We start from the raw sequence: 16,105 nt of genomic DNA, 5'->3' as shown, positions 1-16,105 counted from the left end.
GGATAAGTAATTTCTGTGGTCAGAGGCGAACTTATGATTTGGATGTGAATAAAGAAAGTTTAGACGGTTCTTCGTCCATCGTGCTTCAAGTTTTTCAATATTGTTGGCTAGCATGAGCTCGCTTGGCGAGCCTGTAAGTTTTAATGTAAAATAAAGGAACCTTACAGCCTTTCTTTCGATAGCTTCAAGTTTATTGATACTAACTTTAGTAAAAGCATCCCATAAGACAAAAGAACATCCAAATTTGCGTCTTATATATGTGAAGTAAGTGAGAAGTTTAATGCTCGAAAGTGAATTCCTAAGCTTATGCTTTAAAAAACGCAACTTGCGGAAGGCGGTAGAAGAAATTTTGTCGAAATTTTGTCTATATGCATGTTGCAGGAAAGATCACTTGTTATTGTAATGCCGAGGTATATGTAGCTGCTGACCTGTTTTAGTGAAGATGAGCCCTGTTTATACGTATGATTGAATGGTGTTTTTTTGTGAGTTATACAAAGAGAGTTTTTTCAGTGTTTGTAACCATACCATATTCCTTACACCATTTCAATACATTAGCGAGACTTGAGTTAAGGTTATTCTGGTCATCAGTGCAAGTAATTTCACGGAACAGCACACAATCATCAACGAACAGTCTGGTTTGTATCCCTGGTGTTAATATGTTAACAATGTCATTCACATAAAGTAAAAACAAGAAAGGCTGCCATGGGGCACACCTGATGTTTCAGGAAGACAGCTAGAATTATTTCCATCCACTGAAGCAAACTGATTCCATTCGGTCAAATAAACTACAGTCCATGCAATTAGTATATCAGACAAGTTAATATCCTTGAGCTTCAAAATTAGTTTTTGATGAATTACCCTGTTGAATGCCTTATTAAAATCTAAAGGTATGGCATCAGTTTGACCATTCTAATCCGGAGTTTCTGCAGATGTATGAACTGCTGTAGGTAACTATGTTACGGCAGAATAACCTTCCCTTAATCCATGCTGAAAATTTGTTAATGTAGTTTTGTTCAAGGAATTCTGTGATGCATTTAGCGATTACATGTTCAGGGAATTTATAAATTGATGATGTTAATGATAAAGGACAGTAATTTTCTAGTAATAAATGGTTGCCTTTCTTAAAGACAGGGACAACCCGGGCTATCTTCCACTCACTGAGTAGTTTTGAAGTTAACAGTGAACACTGAAACAACACAATGAGAAATTGAGCAACAGTTTCAGCGTAGGGCCAAAGAAACACATTAGATGTGCCGTCGGGACCACAAGATGATTTGATTTTGAAGACCAACGTTATTGAAACCACACCAGGGTAAGAAATGAAGGGAACAGCGAATTGAAACACTTGTCAATGGGACACACTATGAACACTTACTTTGGAGAATACACTGTTGAAAAAGTTATTAAATTGCTGCGCAATTATTTTCAGATCGGTAACTGTATTTCCATTAACCGAGGTTTGTGACACCTGCTTTTTGCTGCCATCTAAGTAGTTCCAGAACTTACTATGTTAATCTTCTTAAAAGTTTGTTAGTGTTGTTATAAAGTAAAAATCTTTCCATTCGCGTAATTTGTTGCCCAAATTAATCTCAAGCTCATTAATGACCGGTGACCGTGTGTTATTCTTGTATTTTACTAATTTTACTAATCTTGCGCATGATCCAGGGCGTCCTTTTAGAAACGTTTTTTTGCATTTATTTGGTGTAAGGTTATATATACAGTGATGACACATTTTATTAGATTGACTCTATAAGGCATTGACATAATGCTCATCTTCCCTAAACTGAACTAGGCAACTTTCCATGTACTCTACAATGTAGGTATCATTAGCATTTGAATAATCTTTGATGCTCCGTACTTCCATGTGTTTATTAAGAGAGATAGAGGTAACACGGGGTATAGGAATGCTTACAGGATGATGATCAAACGGGCATTTTTTCAATTAGGACGGTGTGCTCATTGAAATTATGACTCAAGAATACTAGGTCTAAAATTGAACAAGAAGAACCTTGTTCACGAGTAGGTTGTCTTACAACTTGAGTTAGATCATGGAAGAGCATGATATCAAAGATAGTGTTAGTATTTTTGTTGGATTTGCGGCTTGCCTGAAGGAATTCCCAATTAATGTTTGGCAAGTTAAAATCACTTATAAGAAAAATTTTTCTGTTCTGGAATTTTGTCATTCTGCTATTTTATGAGCCCACCATAGAAGGTGCAGCTTCCTTCGTAGCATCCGGTATTCCATAGAGCTTGCAGGTCACTATGACAGACAGGTAAACTGCAACACTATCATGTGCAATAGTGTTAAAGGTGCCAGACAGAAAGCACAAGTTCTCTGCTTCTTGATTTCTAAAGGAGCATTCCTGAATTACTCTACTTGAGATGCTTGGCAAATTTACAGCGAGTTAGTATGCGGTTAATGTGAGCCAATGAAAATGCCAAGGTATGGGAAAAAGAAGGGGGCAAGTTTCGAACCCCCTTGTGGGGAAACCCTGCAAGATGCTCATAATTCTATGAAGGCATCTTGTGTGGCTATAGCAACAGCTTCCATTGCCAGGCAACCTTAGTGAAACAAAGAGTACACTCCATTCATGGCTGACCTGTTGCAATCCATATCGTATCAATGGCAATAGTATGAGTCTTGGGAACTCTGGGACAGTCCCACTTCCTACACTCCCCAAAAAGTGAGCTATGACATATTAATGCAAATAGCATTCTTTGCCTGCATCTGCTGTTTTGAGCCTATCTATCTATCTAGCCTCTTAGGCCGACCCAGTGGCCCAAGTTATCTACCTGCTTGAGCCACTAGGTATGTGCTCCTTGCCGTGATACCATCGTGGTTGTTCCATTGTTGTAATTCTTTCTTCGTGATATCTTACTCTGGTCATGTCGTCATTGTAACATCTTCTAGCCTGACCTAATGGCCCATGTTTTATACCTAGGGCCACAAGGTATGGGCTCATAGTCATGATGGCATCGTGATCATTGCGTTGTCGTCATTCTAGCTTTTTCATCCGACACTCGTCACGCCATCATCGTCATACAGTCGTCATGAATTCGCTGTTGCACAGCCATAGTAATGCCATTGAGGTTGTTCAGTGGTTGTCATTCCAGCTTTGTGATCTTCCTGTTGTCCTGCTGTCATCACTACTTCGACCCTGGCCCAGTAGTCCAAGTTGCCTAATACCTTAAGCTACTTGGTATGTGTTAAGGGCCGGTATTCTGTCGTGGCCTTTACATTGTCGTCATTCAAGCTTTGTCATCTGACTCTGATCATGCTGTTGTCATCGCGCCATAGTCGTCATGCATTCGTTAAGCGATAGTCGTCACACAGGTTTTATCACTGTCATCATTTCAGTAATGTCATTCAATTTTCATGCCACCATCGTCATACCACCTACCTTTGTTGTTCCATCGACATCAATCTTTCTTTGTCATTTCATTGTAATCATACTGTCATCATTCAATTGCGATTATGCCACCCTTGTCATGTCATCATCGTCAGACAGTTGCTATTATGTTTCCATTGCCAGACTTGTAATGCCATCGCAATCGTGCCATCATCATCATTGCAGCTTTGTCAACCGACTCTCAAGATGCAGTTGTAGTCATGCCATTGTTGCTATACAGGTTTCATGGTAGTCATCGTCATGCCATTGTCACTATACACTTGCCGTCATCCCATTGTCCTTGTGCCGTTGTCATGCCATTGTTATCACTGCATCATTGTCATGTATTCGTTGTCATACCACTGTCGGGATCTCATCCCGGTAGTTTCATCATAATCATTGTAAATTGTAACTTATGCTGTCGTCATAATTTCTCATCATGCTATAGCCATCAAATTGTCATTTAACTGTCGTCATCACTTCAGTATCATCATGCCATTGTTGTCAAACCACCTTTGATCCATTGACGTCATTACTTGTTTGTAATTCTATTGTAATCATGCTGTTGTAATTCAATCATGATTATGCTGCCATTGTCATTACATCATCGTCACATAGACAATATCATGCATCCCATGTCATAACATCTTGGTTGTACCATCGTTGTCATTCCCGCTTCATCCGGTTTTGTCATACCACCATGGTCTTTCCATCATTGTCACTCCAGCTATGTCATCCGAGTCTCGTCATGCCATCATCATCAGACAGGTTTTGTGATACAGTATCGTCATTCCCTTGTAATCATACACTCGTTGTCATGCCAACGTCGTCAATGTATTGTTGTCATATAGTCATCGTCAATGCATCGTCGTCACACAGTCGTCGTCATGCATTCATTGTCATACTATCATCAGGATCCCGTCATGGTCGTTACATCATCATATTGTAACTTTAACATCAGACTCTCATCATGCTGTTGTCATCATACCATTGTTGTCGTGCCATTGTCATCACGCTATCATTTCACTGTCATCATCACTTCAGTATTGTCATCCCATTGTCATCATGCCGTCATTATCATACCACTTTCGTGGATTCATCGACGTCATTTCTTGCTTATAACTCTATTGTAATCATGTGATTGTCATTCACTCATAATAATGCTGCCATTGTCGTACTGTCATCGTCATGCTGGCTTGGTCATATCATTGTCATCATTCCCACTTTTTCATCTGGTTTTGTCCTACCGTCGTGGTCGTACTATCAGTGTCACTCCAGCTTTGTCATCCGATTCTCATCATACCATTGTCGTCGTACAGGTTTCGTGATACAGTCATCGTCATTCCGTTGTGATCATACATTCGTCGTCGTCCCATTGTCCTCGTGCTGTTGTCATGCCATCGTTGTCATGCCTTCGTTGTCTTACCGTCATCAGGGTGCTGTTGCAGTCTGTCATAATCATCATTGTGACTTTGACATCCAACTCTCGTCATGCCATTGTCATGTAATCACTGTCCCGCTGTCATTTCACCCTCGTCATCACTTCAGTATTGTAATCCCAGTTTGTCATTCTATTGTAATCATGCTGTTATTCAATTGTGATTATTTTGCAATTTTTATGCCATCTCTGTAATTTCACCGTAGTCACTGTTCACTGTTGTGCGTCCTTTATCATGCCGTTGTTATCATATTGTCTTACTTGTGTCATCACCATCATTCCTGCTCTTTCATTGAGCTGTCTTCATACCAACATTGTCATGCAGTTGTCATCTCATTGCTATCATGTTTTTGTCATGTTGTTGTCATTATTCCAGCGCTATAATTTAGGAATCTACATCTCATTGTTGTCATGCAATTATTGTTATATGCCTTTGTCATTCGATTAATATAATTCCTTTGCCATTTCATCGTTAATGCATCAGCATTATACAGTGATCATCTCGCCTTCATGCTGATGGGCGACCTTGGCAAGCAAGTGCCATAGCAAAGTAGTAGGATATCGGAATATGTGGCACATAACCGAAACAACAAAACTCTAAAAATTACTGTTACACACGTTAAATAAACGTCGCATGAGGAATATGATCTGTCGCTACATCCATCAAATGTTATTCATATTAGCCTCGACAGTCATCGCGAAATGAGTTCTGCTGTAATTTCTTTTTAACAGAGCAAGCTGTTGGACAAATTGGCACATGCTCGTGAATAGGAAAAGAAACAAGCACGAAAAAAAAAATTTAATATATGGAGACAAAGAAGACAACAGAATGAATGCACACTTACTACTTTTTTTTTATTCCGGAAAGTGCATAATGATATACGACTGCTTCAGTTGCAAGCTGCCTATGTTATGAACTGCCTCAGTGCATTAACTTGAGGGATACGCAATGCCTTTCTGCCGCAGGCTTCCCGGGCGGCCAGTGGTGCACTTTGGCAGCGTGGCCTCGGGTCTGGGCAGCGTGGTGCGGGATGACAGCCGACGGCACGCACTGGCTGAGGAGTACGGTGTGCGAGCGTTCGACACCGGCTTCGACACTGTCGTCGAGTCCATCTTTGGCAACCGCAAGGACCACTATGCCTTCATCCGTGGTATCGCCGACTACAAGGATGGCAGCAAGGGCCGCGAGTGGCAGCCATGTGCTGCACTCGCTGCAGCCGCCTTCATGAAGGCCGTTGTCTGTGCCCTTGACCCCGCTGAAGAGGACTGAGTGTTGTCCTCGCCATGTTGCATATCCTTCATTTTTAGTTGCTCTGATCACATTCTCACATTGCAACTGTTTTGTGACATTAAGTGAGCCAACTTGCCACTTTGCACTTTCCATTTCAGCATTTTAGAGAGCTCTTATAGGGAAATACTTGGAAGGAAGCTAATTTGAGCTGTCTCCACTATCTAAAATTTCATTGAAATTCATTGTTACATGGGTATCTTAGAGTAATACATTAGTTATTTGTGAATGGGCAAAGTACAACATGTAGTAGTTATCCTCATCAGTCGTTGACAGTGCCACCAGTAAAAGGATTGAGCAGTTACTGTCAGGCATTGAACTCACTCGCATTAAACTTCCTTTGTAGAACAAAATTTCATTGCACTCTAACATTTAAAATGTTGCAGCCTAGTGCATACTAGTACACTTTATACCAAACACGATTTGACCTTTTCTTAAATATGTGCTATAGAGTGTGCCCCCTAGAATGTATGGCGCACGTTGAGAAGGGGAGACGTGGGACACCCTATGGTACTTGTGCAAAATCTTACCAGTGTTCAGTATCAAACCTATTCACTATTGGTCGAACTCATTTCTGCACCTTCAGGGTGCAGGATTCACACAGAGTAAACATATATTCTTTGTGAGTATGCCATCATGCACATGTCCCTATTCCTTACGCTGGTGCTCTTTTATGCGATTTTGTTTGCTGGTCATCAGTGGATGACAACACGCAGAACTTCACAACTCATACTCCGGCCATACAGCTCAAGTGCCCTCAGTAAAATGTGGATTGGACACTAGAAAAAGGGAGTAAACTGACACCCACTTGCTGAGAACAAGAATGGGATTTCTGCTCATTGAAACAGACTCCTTGCTGGATGCAAGAGCGACCACCAGCCTCTTAATACAGTGTCAGCACTTGAGCTCCGTGAAGATGAAGCCTTCTTGTGAAGTTTTATATGTTGGCAACCTATGGTGAGAGCGCTAACAGCTAGCAGACTCCATTCCATAACATAGTATATAACAGATAGGATACAGTGGTTGACTAGTGTGTAGAAGTAAAGGGCACTAGCCTCTACTGATCATCTAAAGCAGAGATACCTTTCCATGTTGAATGCCACATGTAGCTCCAAGGCAGTTCTGCTGCTTCCAGTGTTATAACAGCTTCTAGTTTAACTATAGGCAATGTTATTGAGAAAGTGGAGGTTTTGTTTCCATGTTGCAAAATGGGTGGAAAGTGAAAAGGGTGAATTCATTGAAGCACTGAGTGCCAGATCCCAGAGTTGTTTGTAGTCGTTGTTTCCATATGAATAAGACACACAGGGATGTACTAAATTGTTCTCTAACAATGCCCTAGATCACCAATCACTGATAGTACTTGGACCACAAGCATTTGCTGCCATCCTGCCTTCATGACCTAAACATTCATGTTGTTGCACAGTATCGTTGTTGCACAAATTTTAGAACAAGACATCATGTTTGTCTCTGTAACCTAAATGTGTTCCCTTCTGTTAACAAGCCATTACAGCAATACTTTTTGTCTATTTACAGCAGTCATTGCCGCCCTTACAGCATAAGCTGTTGTTGAATGGAAATGTAATTTGTTCATTGAAAGATGAAGTAAGGCCTTTGACCTTTTCTGTGCAGGTCAGGTACAAGATCAAGCACTAACAATATTTTTTTTTTTTAATTTTAATACTTTACCATGCAAGTTCATAGTCACCACAGGACGCTCCAGCACTGGCATGTACTTTACTGATTTGTCACAAAATGGTTGCAGTGTATGAATGCACCCCTGTGAATAATGCGCCAAAACAGACTCAACCTAGGGAAAAGGAAAGTCATTTGAAGAACTGAAGTGTCTCTGAGATATGTTTTATTTCTGAATTCTATTCATTCTGCATGGGACCTGTTTCGAGATAGGCAGGATGCCAAGTGGACAGGTGCTAGTCTGCTATGCGTCTGCATGATTATTGTCGAATATGCTGCTTGCATGCTCCTTTTGTGTGTTTGTTGGATCTCTGTTTATGAAGCTTCAAGCCAAATAATGCTCTTTGTGGGCTGAGCCTGAAGGTCACCATGGCAGACGGAACATGCAGAGTTAGTGCATAGTTAAAGCAAACTACAGTTCACTTGGGCTTACGCTACAGAATTGGTCTGGGGGTTGTATTTGCCAAGTTTTACCTGTCGTGTCACCACTGTGCAAAAAGGAAGCTTGCAGGGTCTTTCCTTCTTTTGTCAGTCGAACCTTAGTATAACAAAGTCACCTATGGCATGAAAATATGTTCATTATATAAACTATGTTTATTATAAGTGCATTGTCATCATATGCTAATCTCAGTGATAAAAAATTCAGATTTACTTTGTTATATTGAATAATTTGTTATGTCTGTGTTCGTTATATCATGGTTCGACTACCTACATTTCTGGAGATATTGTTCCTTTCCAGCAGTTAGTGAAATGGGTTATCATTATCATTTCTTACGTGAGTGCCAGGAACTCTGTACAAAAGTGACTGACAAGTGACTCATACGCTGTAGGAAAGTATGGTGCAGCTGAGCTGGTGCCTGATACAACAAGAGGCGAGCTATTATGGGAGAATGTTGATGCAACATCAGCCAGTTATTATCAGGTTAATAAAAACTGCTTGAAGTGAAGTAAGTAAGCGGTTACCATATTTAGTACTCGATTCTAATCTGCTCCTTTTTTTCCCCCTAGAAGATAACATATGCATTAGATTCAGGTATCAAACCGAAACTGTAATGTTGACAACCTATCATCATTGATGGGAAAATATTCTATAATTCAGTCCAATCCACAAGTTGTTTCTCAGTGCTATCGTGGACCCTGTCAAACTCGGCCATGTTGTCAAATTTGCCATCTTAGCATGGAAGCTTTGGTGCCACACAGAGCTGTAGCAAGTCAGCGCTGTGTGCGTTTCACTCTCTCATGTCTATCTTTTTTGCACTGTGTCGGTTCTTTTTTTTTATCTTAATTACCATCTCTGATTGGCTCGATGAGCAGCTAGATATGCCTTCTCAGATTGGCTCACAGCACCAGCATGGTGGAATTCAACAACATAGTAGAATTGACGGTTTCTAGAATATCACCTCGCTATAGGAGCTGCAGTAGCTTTTTGCCTGCTCCACGAGTTAGGCTGCCATAGTCCACAATGCACTTAGGAAATGAAGTTTCAGAAAGGCTCTTGATGACAGCACCGAAGATGCTGGCGCTCTGGGGCTGTTGATAGCGGTGAGCAGGCATGCGACAGTGACATTGAGTGATGTGCATTCTGCTTTGGCTCCAATGCAATAACTTTCTTTTTCTCCAAGTGAGAGCACATCACCATTAATCTCTCTTTTACAGTGAAAACTGGTGAGTGAAATATCAAAGGCATTGCATTTATTATTTCTTCAAGCATCAAAATCAGGGTGCATAGTAAAATTGATAGCACATTAGAACTGAGTAAGTACGGTAATCAGAAAGTTAATTGAATTCTTGTCTGACCTCAGCAGTTGCTGCACTTTCAAGTGGTGCTTCTCACATAATACTGCACTAGGCATAAGAGGATTAAATTCAATACATTGTGCTCTTGATGTCGTTAATCTATAGTGAAACCAATGTGTACCATACACAGCGTCTCCATATAAGCATATAGTAGCTGGATACTTATGTACAGGCTAGGGGTGAACAGCACCTAGCTATGCTGCAAGAGTGAAGAGCGAAGAACAAAGTTACACCATTGATCTTGTACTTGCGGAGCGATTATATGGCTTCTACCTGGCACTCAACCAGGACAGGTGATGTGGGATGCATTCTTGTATGCTGTAGCTTCTATGTAAGACTCTTAATCAAACTCTCTTGTTTAACCAGCAGTTTAGTTTGCCATTGACATCAGTTTGCTCTGTCATCACATTTAGAAAACAGCATCATGTGAGATTTCTACAGTTGCAGTAGCTGTCTTTCTAGCACTGACACCTTGGCCATAGGAACAGCGAAAGTGTGGCTTTGTCTCTGTGTACAAATTGCAGTGGCTGCACTTTTGATGTTCACAGAAGTTAACATATTTTAAACCCACAAGGAGGAGCGTTGGTACAGGAGTGTCGGCTTAAATAGACGGTGACTTTTTGTATTTTTCTTCATTGTACTGTGTGCTACCACTGTCTCCTGTAGCAAATGTCTTGCTTGAACGGCATTCTGCCTGTTTTATTTCAAGTGGAACTGGTTTGTGGTTGTCAAGGTATCCTATTCAGAAGGTTATGTTCCCATGTATCAGAGAATAGGTAGCTGTTGTGCAGAGACCAGACTCTAAGGCTATTCTTTAATACAGGCTTAAAGGGGCATTAAGGAGAAACTCCAGATCAGTTTGAGAGAAAATAAAAAGCAAGACTTCTTCTTGAAATTCACACATGTACAAACCACAGCATTGGTGACGTGAGTGCAACAGATTTCGCTGCATACCAACCTCTTCAAAATGGGAAAAGTGCTCAGAAGCTGCCAGACTTTGTCATCACTTACTTTTTAAATGCAGTATAATCCTTCTGTATTTGGAAATGTCAACATGCCCCAAGCAGGCGAGGTCAATATCCCCCATCACTGTAAGGAACTTACAGTCGATGACAACCTAATAATGCAATAGATAATACACCGCCATCCAACTGAAGGAAAATGTGTACAGATATGCCAGCCAATTAAGTTCGCTCGTTTCCTTGATAGAAAGGTCAAGGCAAACGTCTTTCAATATCGGCATCACTCGAGTACTGTGTTTTGGAGCGCAGAGGGGCAGCGAGCAGGTGCCCTTTGGCTCTGTGTGCGAAGCTTGTACTGAATTATTGAATGGTCACAGTCTATCATAAATGAATTTCAAGGTTGCATTGCCATCTTCTTTTTATGTGGCATCCTTTGAGGCTTGTCAAGCTGTGCTTACAAAAGGATGGTAATTCTAAAAGTATATTCCAGCAAAATGTAGCTTAACTTGTCGTTCCTCAATAGTGTGTCTTTAAGGTACTTAGTCAAGCTGCATTGTGTTTTCTCTGTGATTGTAGCCAATGTAGTTGTCACGAGAAATGCAAATTAGTGTTCCACAGTGAAAACAATCTTTACAGCTTGATTGCAATCGCACTGCAAGTGTAGTATCCCTCTAAACATGTTTTCCTTTTGCTGTGTGTGGTGTGCTTAGTATACATACACACACTTCAGTCCTTGAGCAGGAGGAGAGAAAATGTGCAGTCTTGCATCTCGACTACCGACATGTGTGAAAACACCAGAACCCGGTTTTCTTATTCTGAATTCTGATAAAGAAAGAAGTTTACACAAGGTTGCAGTGCAAAGATAACTCATTTCACTGCCCCTGACTTGCATTTCTGGGCGCCAGCAGGATGTCGAAGGCAACATTCACACCTGTGACTGACAAAGATCCTGCAACTGACCACAACTGGCAATCAAGGAGTCACTCGCAGCAACCAATGTTTAGACTGGCGAGTGCAACCTGCCCGCCACCACACTGAAATGTGTCACGATTAATGTTGTTCACATGCGTTCGCACCACCATAAATAAGCATCGGTGTATACTGATGTCCTGGCTTTGCTCAGGCTGCTGCTCAGGTTCAGCAAGCTTTGTGGTCCCAGTTGCAGGAGCTGCAAAATGAGCAGTGAACGAATGACCTAAAAGGGTCACTTTTTCACCAAAGCAGCCATCACTTTGCTCATGTGATGGTCATGTGAGTCATGTTATCATTTGGTCATGCGAGCTCTGTGACTCACAAGTGTGAATGCCGCCTAAAACAGACAGGCGTTGCTGTAAGAGGAACTGCCAAGAGGTGTTCTGCCACATTTCTGTTGGCAAAAGAACGTGTGGGATTTATTCGCTAGCATGAAATGTGTTTGTTTCTTGTATTATACAAACGATCTGCTGTGTGGATGATGCTGGATTGGTAGCACACCGATGCATCGCGCATGGTATCCCGGGAGACTCATATTTTGTTTTACTGTGATGTGCTAGAGCAATGCATCAGTATGCATTAGCTGTGGTCTAACTGAGATTGGTGGCACTCTTGCAATATGTAAATACAACAGGTCTCACTGTGCCAAAGGAAAATGTGTTGATTACAAGATTATACACACGTGTTAAAACATATGCTTCATATGTGCGGCAGGCTGACGCCCGCTAATTCCTGAACAATGATGAGTTCACGATGGTGTTTGCACATGCTATTTTTACATAAATGCTTTTGCAGTGGTGCAGCAACCGGCAGCTGCTTGGGCAAGCACTTTTACTGATTGTGCAACCTTCCACATGCTTATGTGCAACTCAGACATGCGAAGCATGCTTGATACAGCATTGCATGGCAGGCATAAAATACACAAACAGTGGTACCTTGAGGGGAAGGTAGACAGCCATTGCTTGCATGGTGCTCATATCAGGAAACGTGAGCTCCAACATGAAGAATAACACTGTGCTCTAGCTTTGGTTTAATCATATGGAAAACTGTATGTCTTCATAGTCAGCTAACTTGAATAGATAATCACGTTTCTATACTCTGCATTTATTGGCGTTCATAAATTTTAATCTGGATAGTATATACTTTTTATTCAAAGTTGATGAAAGGTAATATACACGCAGTGTTTCTTTTCTGTAGAGAAGACTAAGCTGCAGGGTTATGGAGCATGTTTAGGAAAGAAGTTTGCACTCAGGCTTGACTTGTGTTTTGGAAATACGTCACCACTGTGACCAGAAGGCCCAACTTGCCACTAGAATATTCGTGAGACATTAAAAGGAGGTCAAACTTGTTTGCATAGAGGAACTGAGTGTATCTATTGCTTTCTTGTATATTTGAAGGCACATTAATTATCCTAATGTCTAGAAATTGTGCCATTGTGCAGGCTCTTATATTTCCTGCAAACTGTCACCGTCTGGAGCAAGAGTGGCTAGCTTTAAGCTTCCCTGACAGCATGCACCATGACTCATAGTTTTACAAAGGCAAACTGAAAACATCTGGCAACTGATACATTCTTTGTTCAGTTTTGTGCTGAGAATTTCTTTTTATTCTTGTTGCCTCTGCAGGCTTTCTTTTGTAGTATTAGATGTGAATGTAAGGCCACTGGAAGATATCATGTTCTATCTTGTGGTCTGTAGAGGTCAGAAACTTGGCTTGAATAGACACAATGCCATAATGGTGGTTGAGTTTTTGTGCAGGACCCTGCCTTGAATATCTTGATTTCAGAGAGTGCTATTCTGCTGCAAACATTGTTTTTGTTTCGTCTTTGGGAACACTGACTTTAATCATGTTTCCAGTGCCGTTTATGTTGACTCTAAGGAAGACTAGAATGACAGATGTTTATGTTGTGCATTGTGTCATCGATGTGCTTAGTCAAGGCAGAACTTTTGGTTGTCTTCATGCTTTAAACAGGAAGACTGTGTGAAGCATTCCTTAGATGTTCAGAGGGCATCCTTGTCAGGGCACGAAGGTGTCCAGAATGCATCTCAAGCGAGCCATCGTATGACTTTTCAAGGACATGATAGGGTTGTTGTAGGAAACACACCTGGACTGTCCCACAAATGTCTCACACAAGCACGTTGCTGTGACATTGTTTTACATAGTCTGCAAGGAAGTTTCCATAGCAGACCTTCACTGCTATTTTGAGACTGCTCACTTAGCCTTGCTGTAGGCATTGGAAAATGCACTGAAGTTGCTAGAAAAGGTAGCATACTCTGTAAGGATGCCCAGAACAAACATCATATAGTCTTGATTGACAGCGTCTTCTGCTCACTCGGGAAACGTTGAAACAGAAGGAAGAGGGCTTAATTGCCGTTTTTAATGCTCATCTGCTCGTTAAGCCGAGAAACAGAGTATACACATAGATATATATATATATATTTCATCGCTACAGTGTATAGAATGTGCTGGCATGTGTGTCGGAGCTGGTGCACCTTGTTTGTTTCAGGAATGCATGGTTTTACTGTGTGTGTGCTCTACGAACAAAGTGACATGACTATTTGATTTTATTTTTCTAAAAGTTGCTTGTTTCAGTTGGGCTTTGCCGTGAATACACAGCCCAGGTGACACTGCGTGTGTCACAATTTTGTTTGCCTTCTCCTCCTCCTGTACCACAAGTGCTCCCTTAGAGAGAAAATAAAGACGTTAATATATTCCCCGCACAGACAGACAAGACTCGTGTCTGTTCCTCAATGCATTGTACCCCGCCAGTCACATGTAACCACTTGAATTGTGTGTTTGTGTTAAAGGGACACCAACAATAGTTGACTTATAGTCAGTGACAAGCCAAGAATGCAGGAGAAGCTCCTCCCAAAAAAGTTTGTTGTGCCTGCCATTCATCCCTGTGCACTTTAAGGAATAGTTTCCTTATAAATGCCAGTCACACAAAGAAGAGGATCCCTAGCTGTTCAGCAACAATGAACACATTGTGGTCATCCGCCGAATGCAACAAAGAAGACAGCTCACTGCACGAGCAGGTCAATTAAATGTAGCATCAGTATTGCACTGACTTTGCACAGGAAATAACTCCTCGCCGAGGGAGGGAAGGGAGCCTTCCCTCCCTTTAATGTGTGGGTACGCACCACTGCCGAGATCTATCAGGACACACTGAATGGATCAATTGATCCCTTTACAGACCTGTCAATCATACCTAGTGTACAAAAACATCCTCAAGCAGGGACAGTGTTTTCTTTTCAAGGAAGCATCTGAGGAAAGCGAAGGCCAGGAGATGGATACAACTGATAAGAAGTGAGAAGCGGACTACACCATTAGTTGACGCATGTGTACATGTTCCCTTTAAGGTACTCTTCCCTATAATATAGTAGGTTACGCATGTACAGAATACTAGATAGGCCACTCTTACCCACGTGCTCTACTGCGACCGGACATCTTGGCAATCATAGAAAGGCAGAAGTGTAACATGCACTGTGACACCAGCCTAAATTTTCTGAACCAGCTCGCCCTGGCATACTGAATTTGGCAGATGAGCTCATGGCTACTTCACTGTTTGGCAATACAGAATCAAGCTGGCAAGTTTGGGAACTTTAGCTGCACAGAAATGGCCAAAGTGAAAGATGTTATAATGAGACATTGCTGCCAGCCTACTAGTTAAAGGAACAGGGGCAAAGATTAGAGCCAGTGAGTTTTTGTGGACGTTGAAGAGACATGAACACTAAAGGCCTCCATTCCTAAGCACTTTAATGACCATAACAGGCTCCCACAATGTTACCATGGACAGGTTATGCTGATATACAAAAGGCTATGCTAAACCAGAGATAGGATACTATATAGAAAAAATGAAGTTGCATGCTGGCTGCTGGTTGAGAGTTTGCCACCTTATCTGCTGCAGCACCGTATGCTCATCATAAATGTTCTTTATTATGACCTCCTACAACTATACTTAAATGTACATCACATATGTTATACATTATGTTATATTTATGTTATTTTTATGTTATTTTATTTATGTTTATGTTATACAATATATGTTATACATATACGTTATACATATCTATACATTATGTTATACACCTACATCTATAAAGACAAGTCCCCTTGTTGAAACGTTACCTCTAGCTAACTTCTTCTTGGGCAAGTTGGTGTTTACTTAAAATGATGCCCTTTAGTGCAACAACCCGAAAGAAAGATAACAGTGAGCGGCAATTCCTTTCACCTCTCGCTGTTTTCTTTTTCTTTAGTTTTTGTCCTAAAAAGCATCATTTTATGTTGACTCTAGCGACACTCTTCATTCGAAATACATTTTCGATTATACTGCCTTTTTTTTCATAACATCTCAGTGGTGTTGCACGGTGCAATTATCTAATGCAGAATTCTGCAGTGAACTTCTGTTTCGATCTCTGCACACGGAGGGGGACAAGGGCTTGGCTTCGGCTTTGCCTGTCACACCCTCAGTCACCTTGTCATAGCCCTGCAACCCTGGGACATGATAACCCACACGTGCAGTGATAGTGAAGACTTGGCACATGTAATATGTATATGCAAACATTTCGTA

The 16,105-nt window shown here is 41.2% G+C and overlaps 1 protein-coding gene across 2 annotated transcripts in view; it reads left to right on the top strand.

Moving 5' to 3' along the window:
* The window catches only part of LOC142583103 (uncharacterized), a 90,419-nt gene extending 76,162 nt beyond the window's left edge, over window positions 1-14,257 (top strand). For both annotated transcript variants that reach the window (XM_075693417.1, XM_075693419.1), the window contains one exon: window positions 5,794-14,257. In XM_075693417.1, the coding sequence (XP_075549532.1) occupies window positions 5,794-6,097 (304 nt within the window). In that variant the 3' untranslated portion in view covers window positions 6,098-14,257. The remainder of the gene's footprint in view (window positions 1-5,793) is intronic.
* The last annotated feature ends 1,848 nt before the right edge of the window (window positions 14,258-16,105 follow it).

Source organism: Dermacentor variabilis, chromosome 5 (assembly GCF_050947875.1).
Source record: "Dermacentor variabilis isolate Ectoservices chromosome 5, ASM5094787v1, whole genome shotgun sequence".
Lineage (NCBI taxonomy): Eukaryota > Metazoa > Arthropoda > Arachnida > Ixodida > Ixodidae > Dermacentor > Dermacentor variabilis.
Note: the sequence above shows the minus strand (reverse complement) of the source record. Positions and strands in the feature narration are given on the sequence as shown.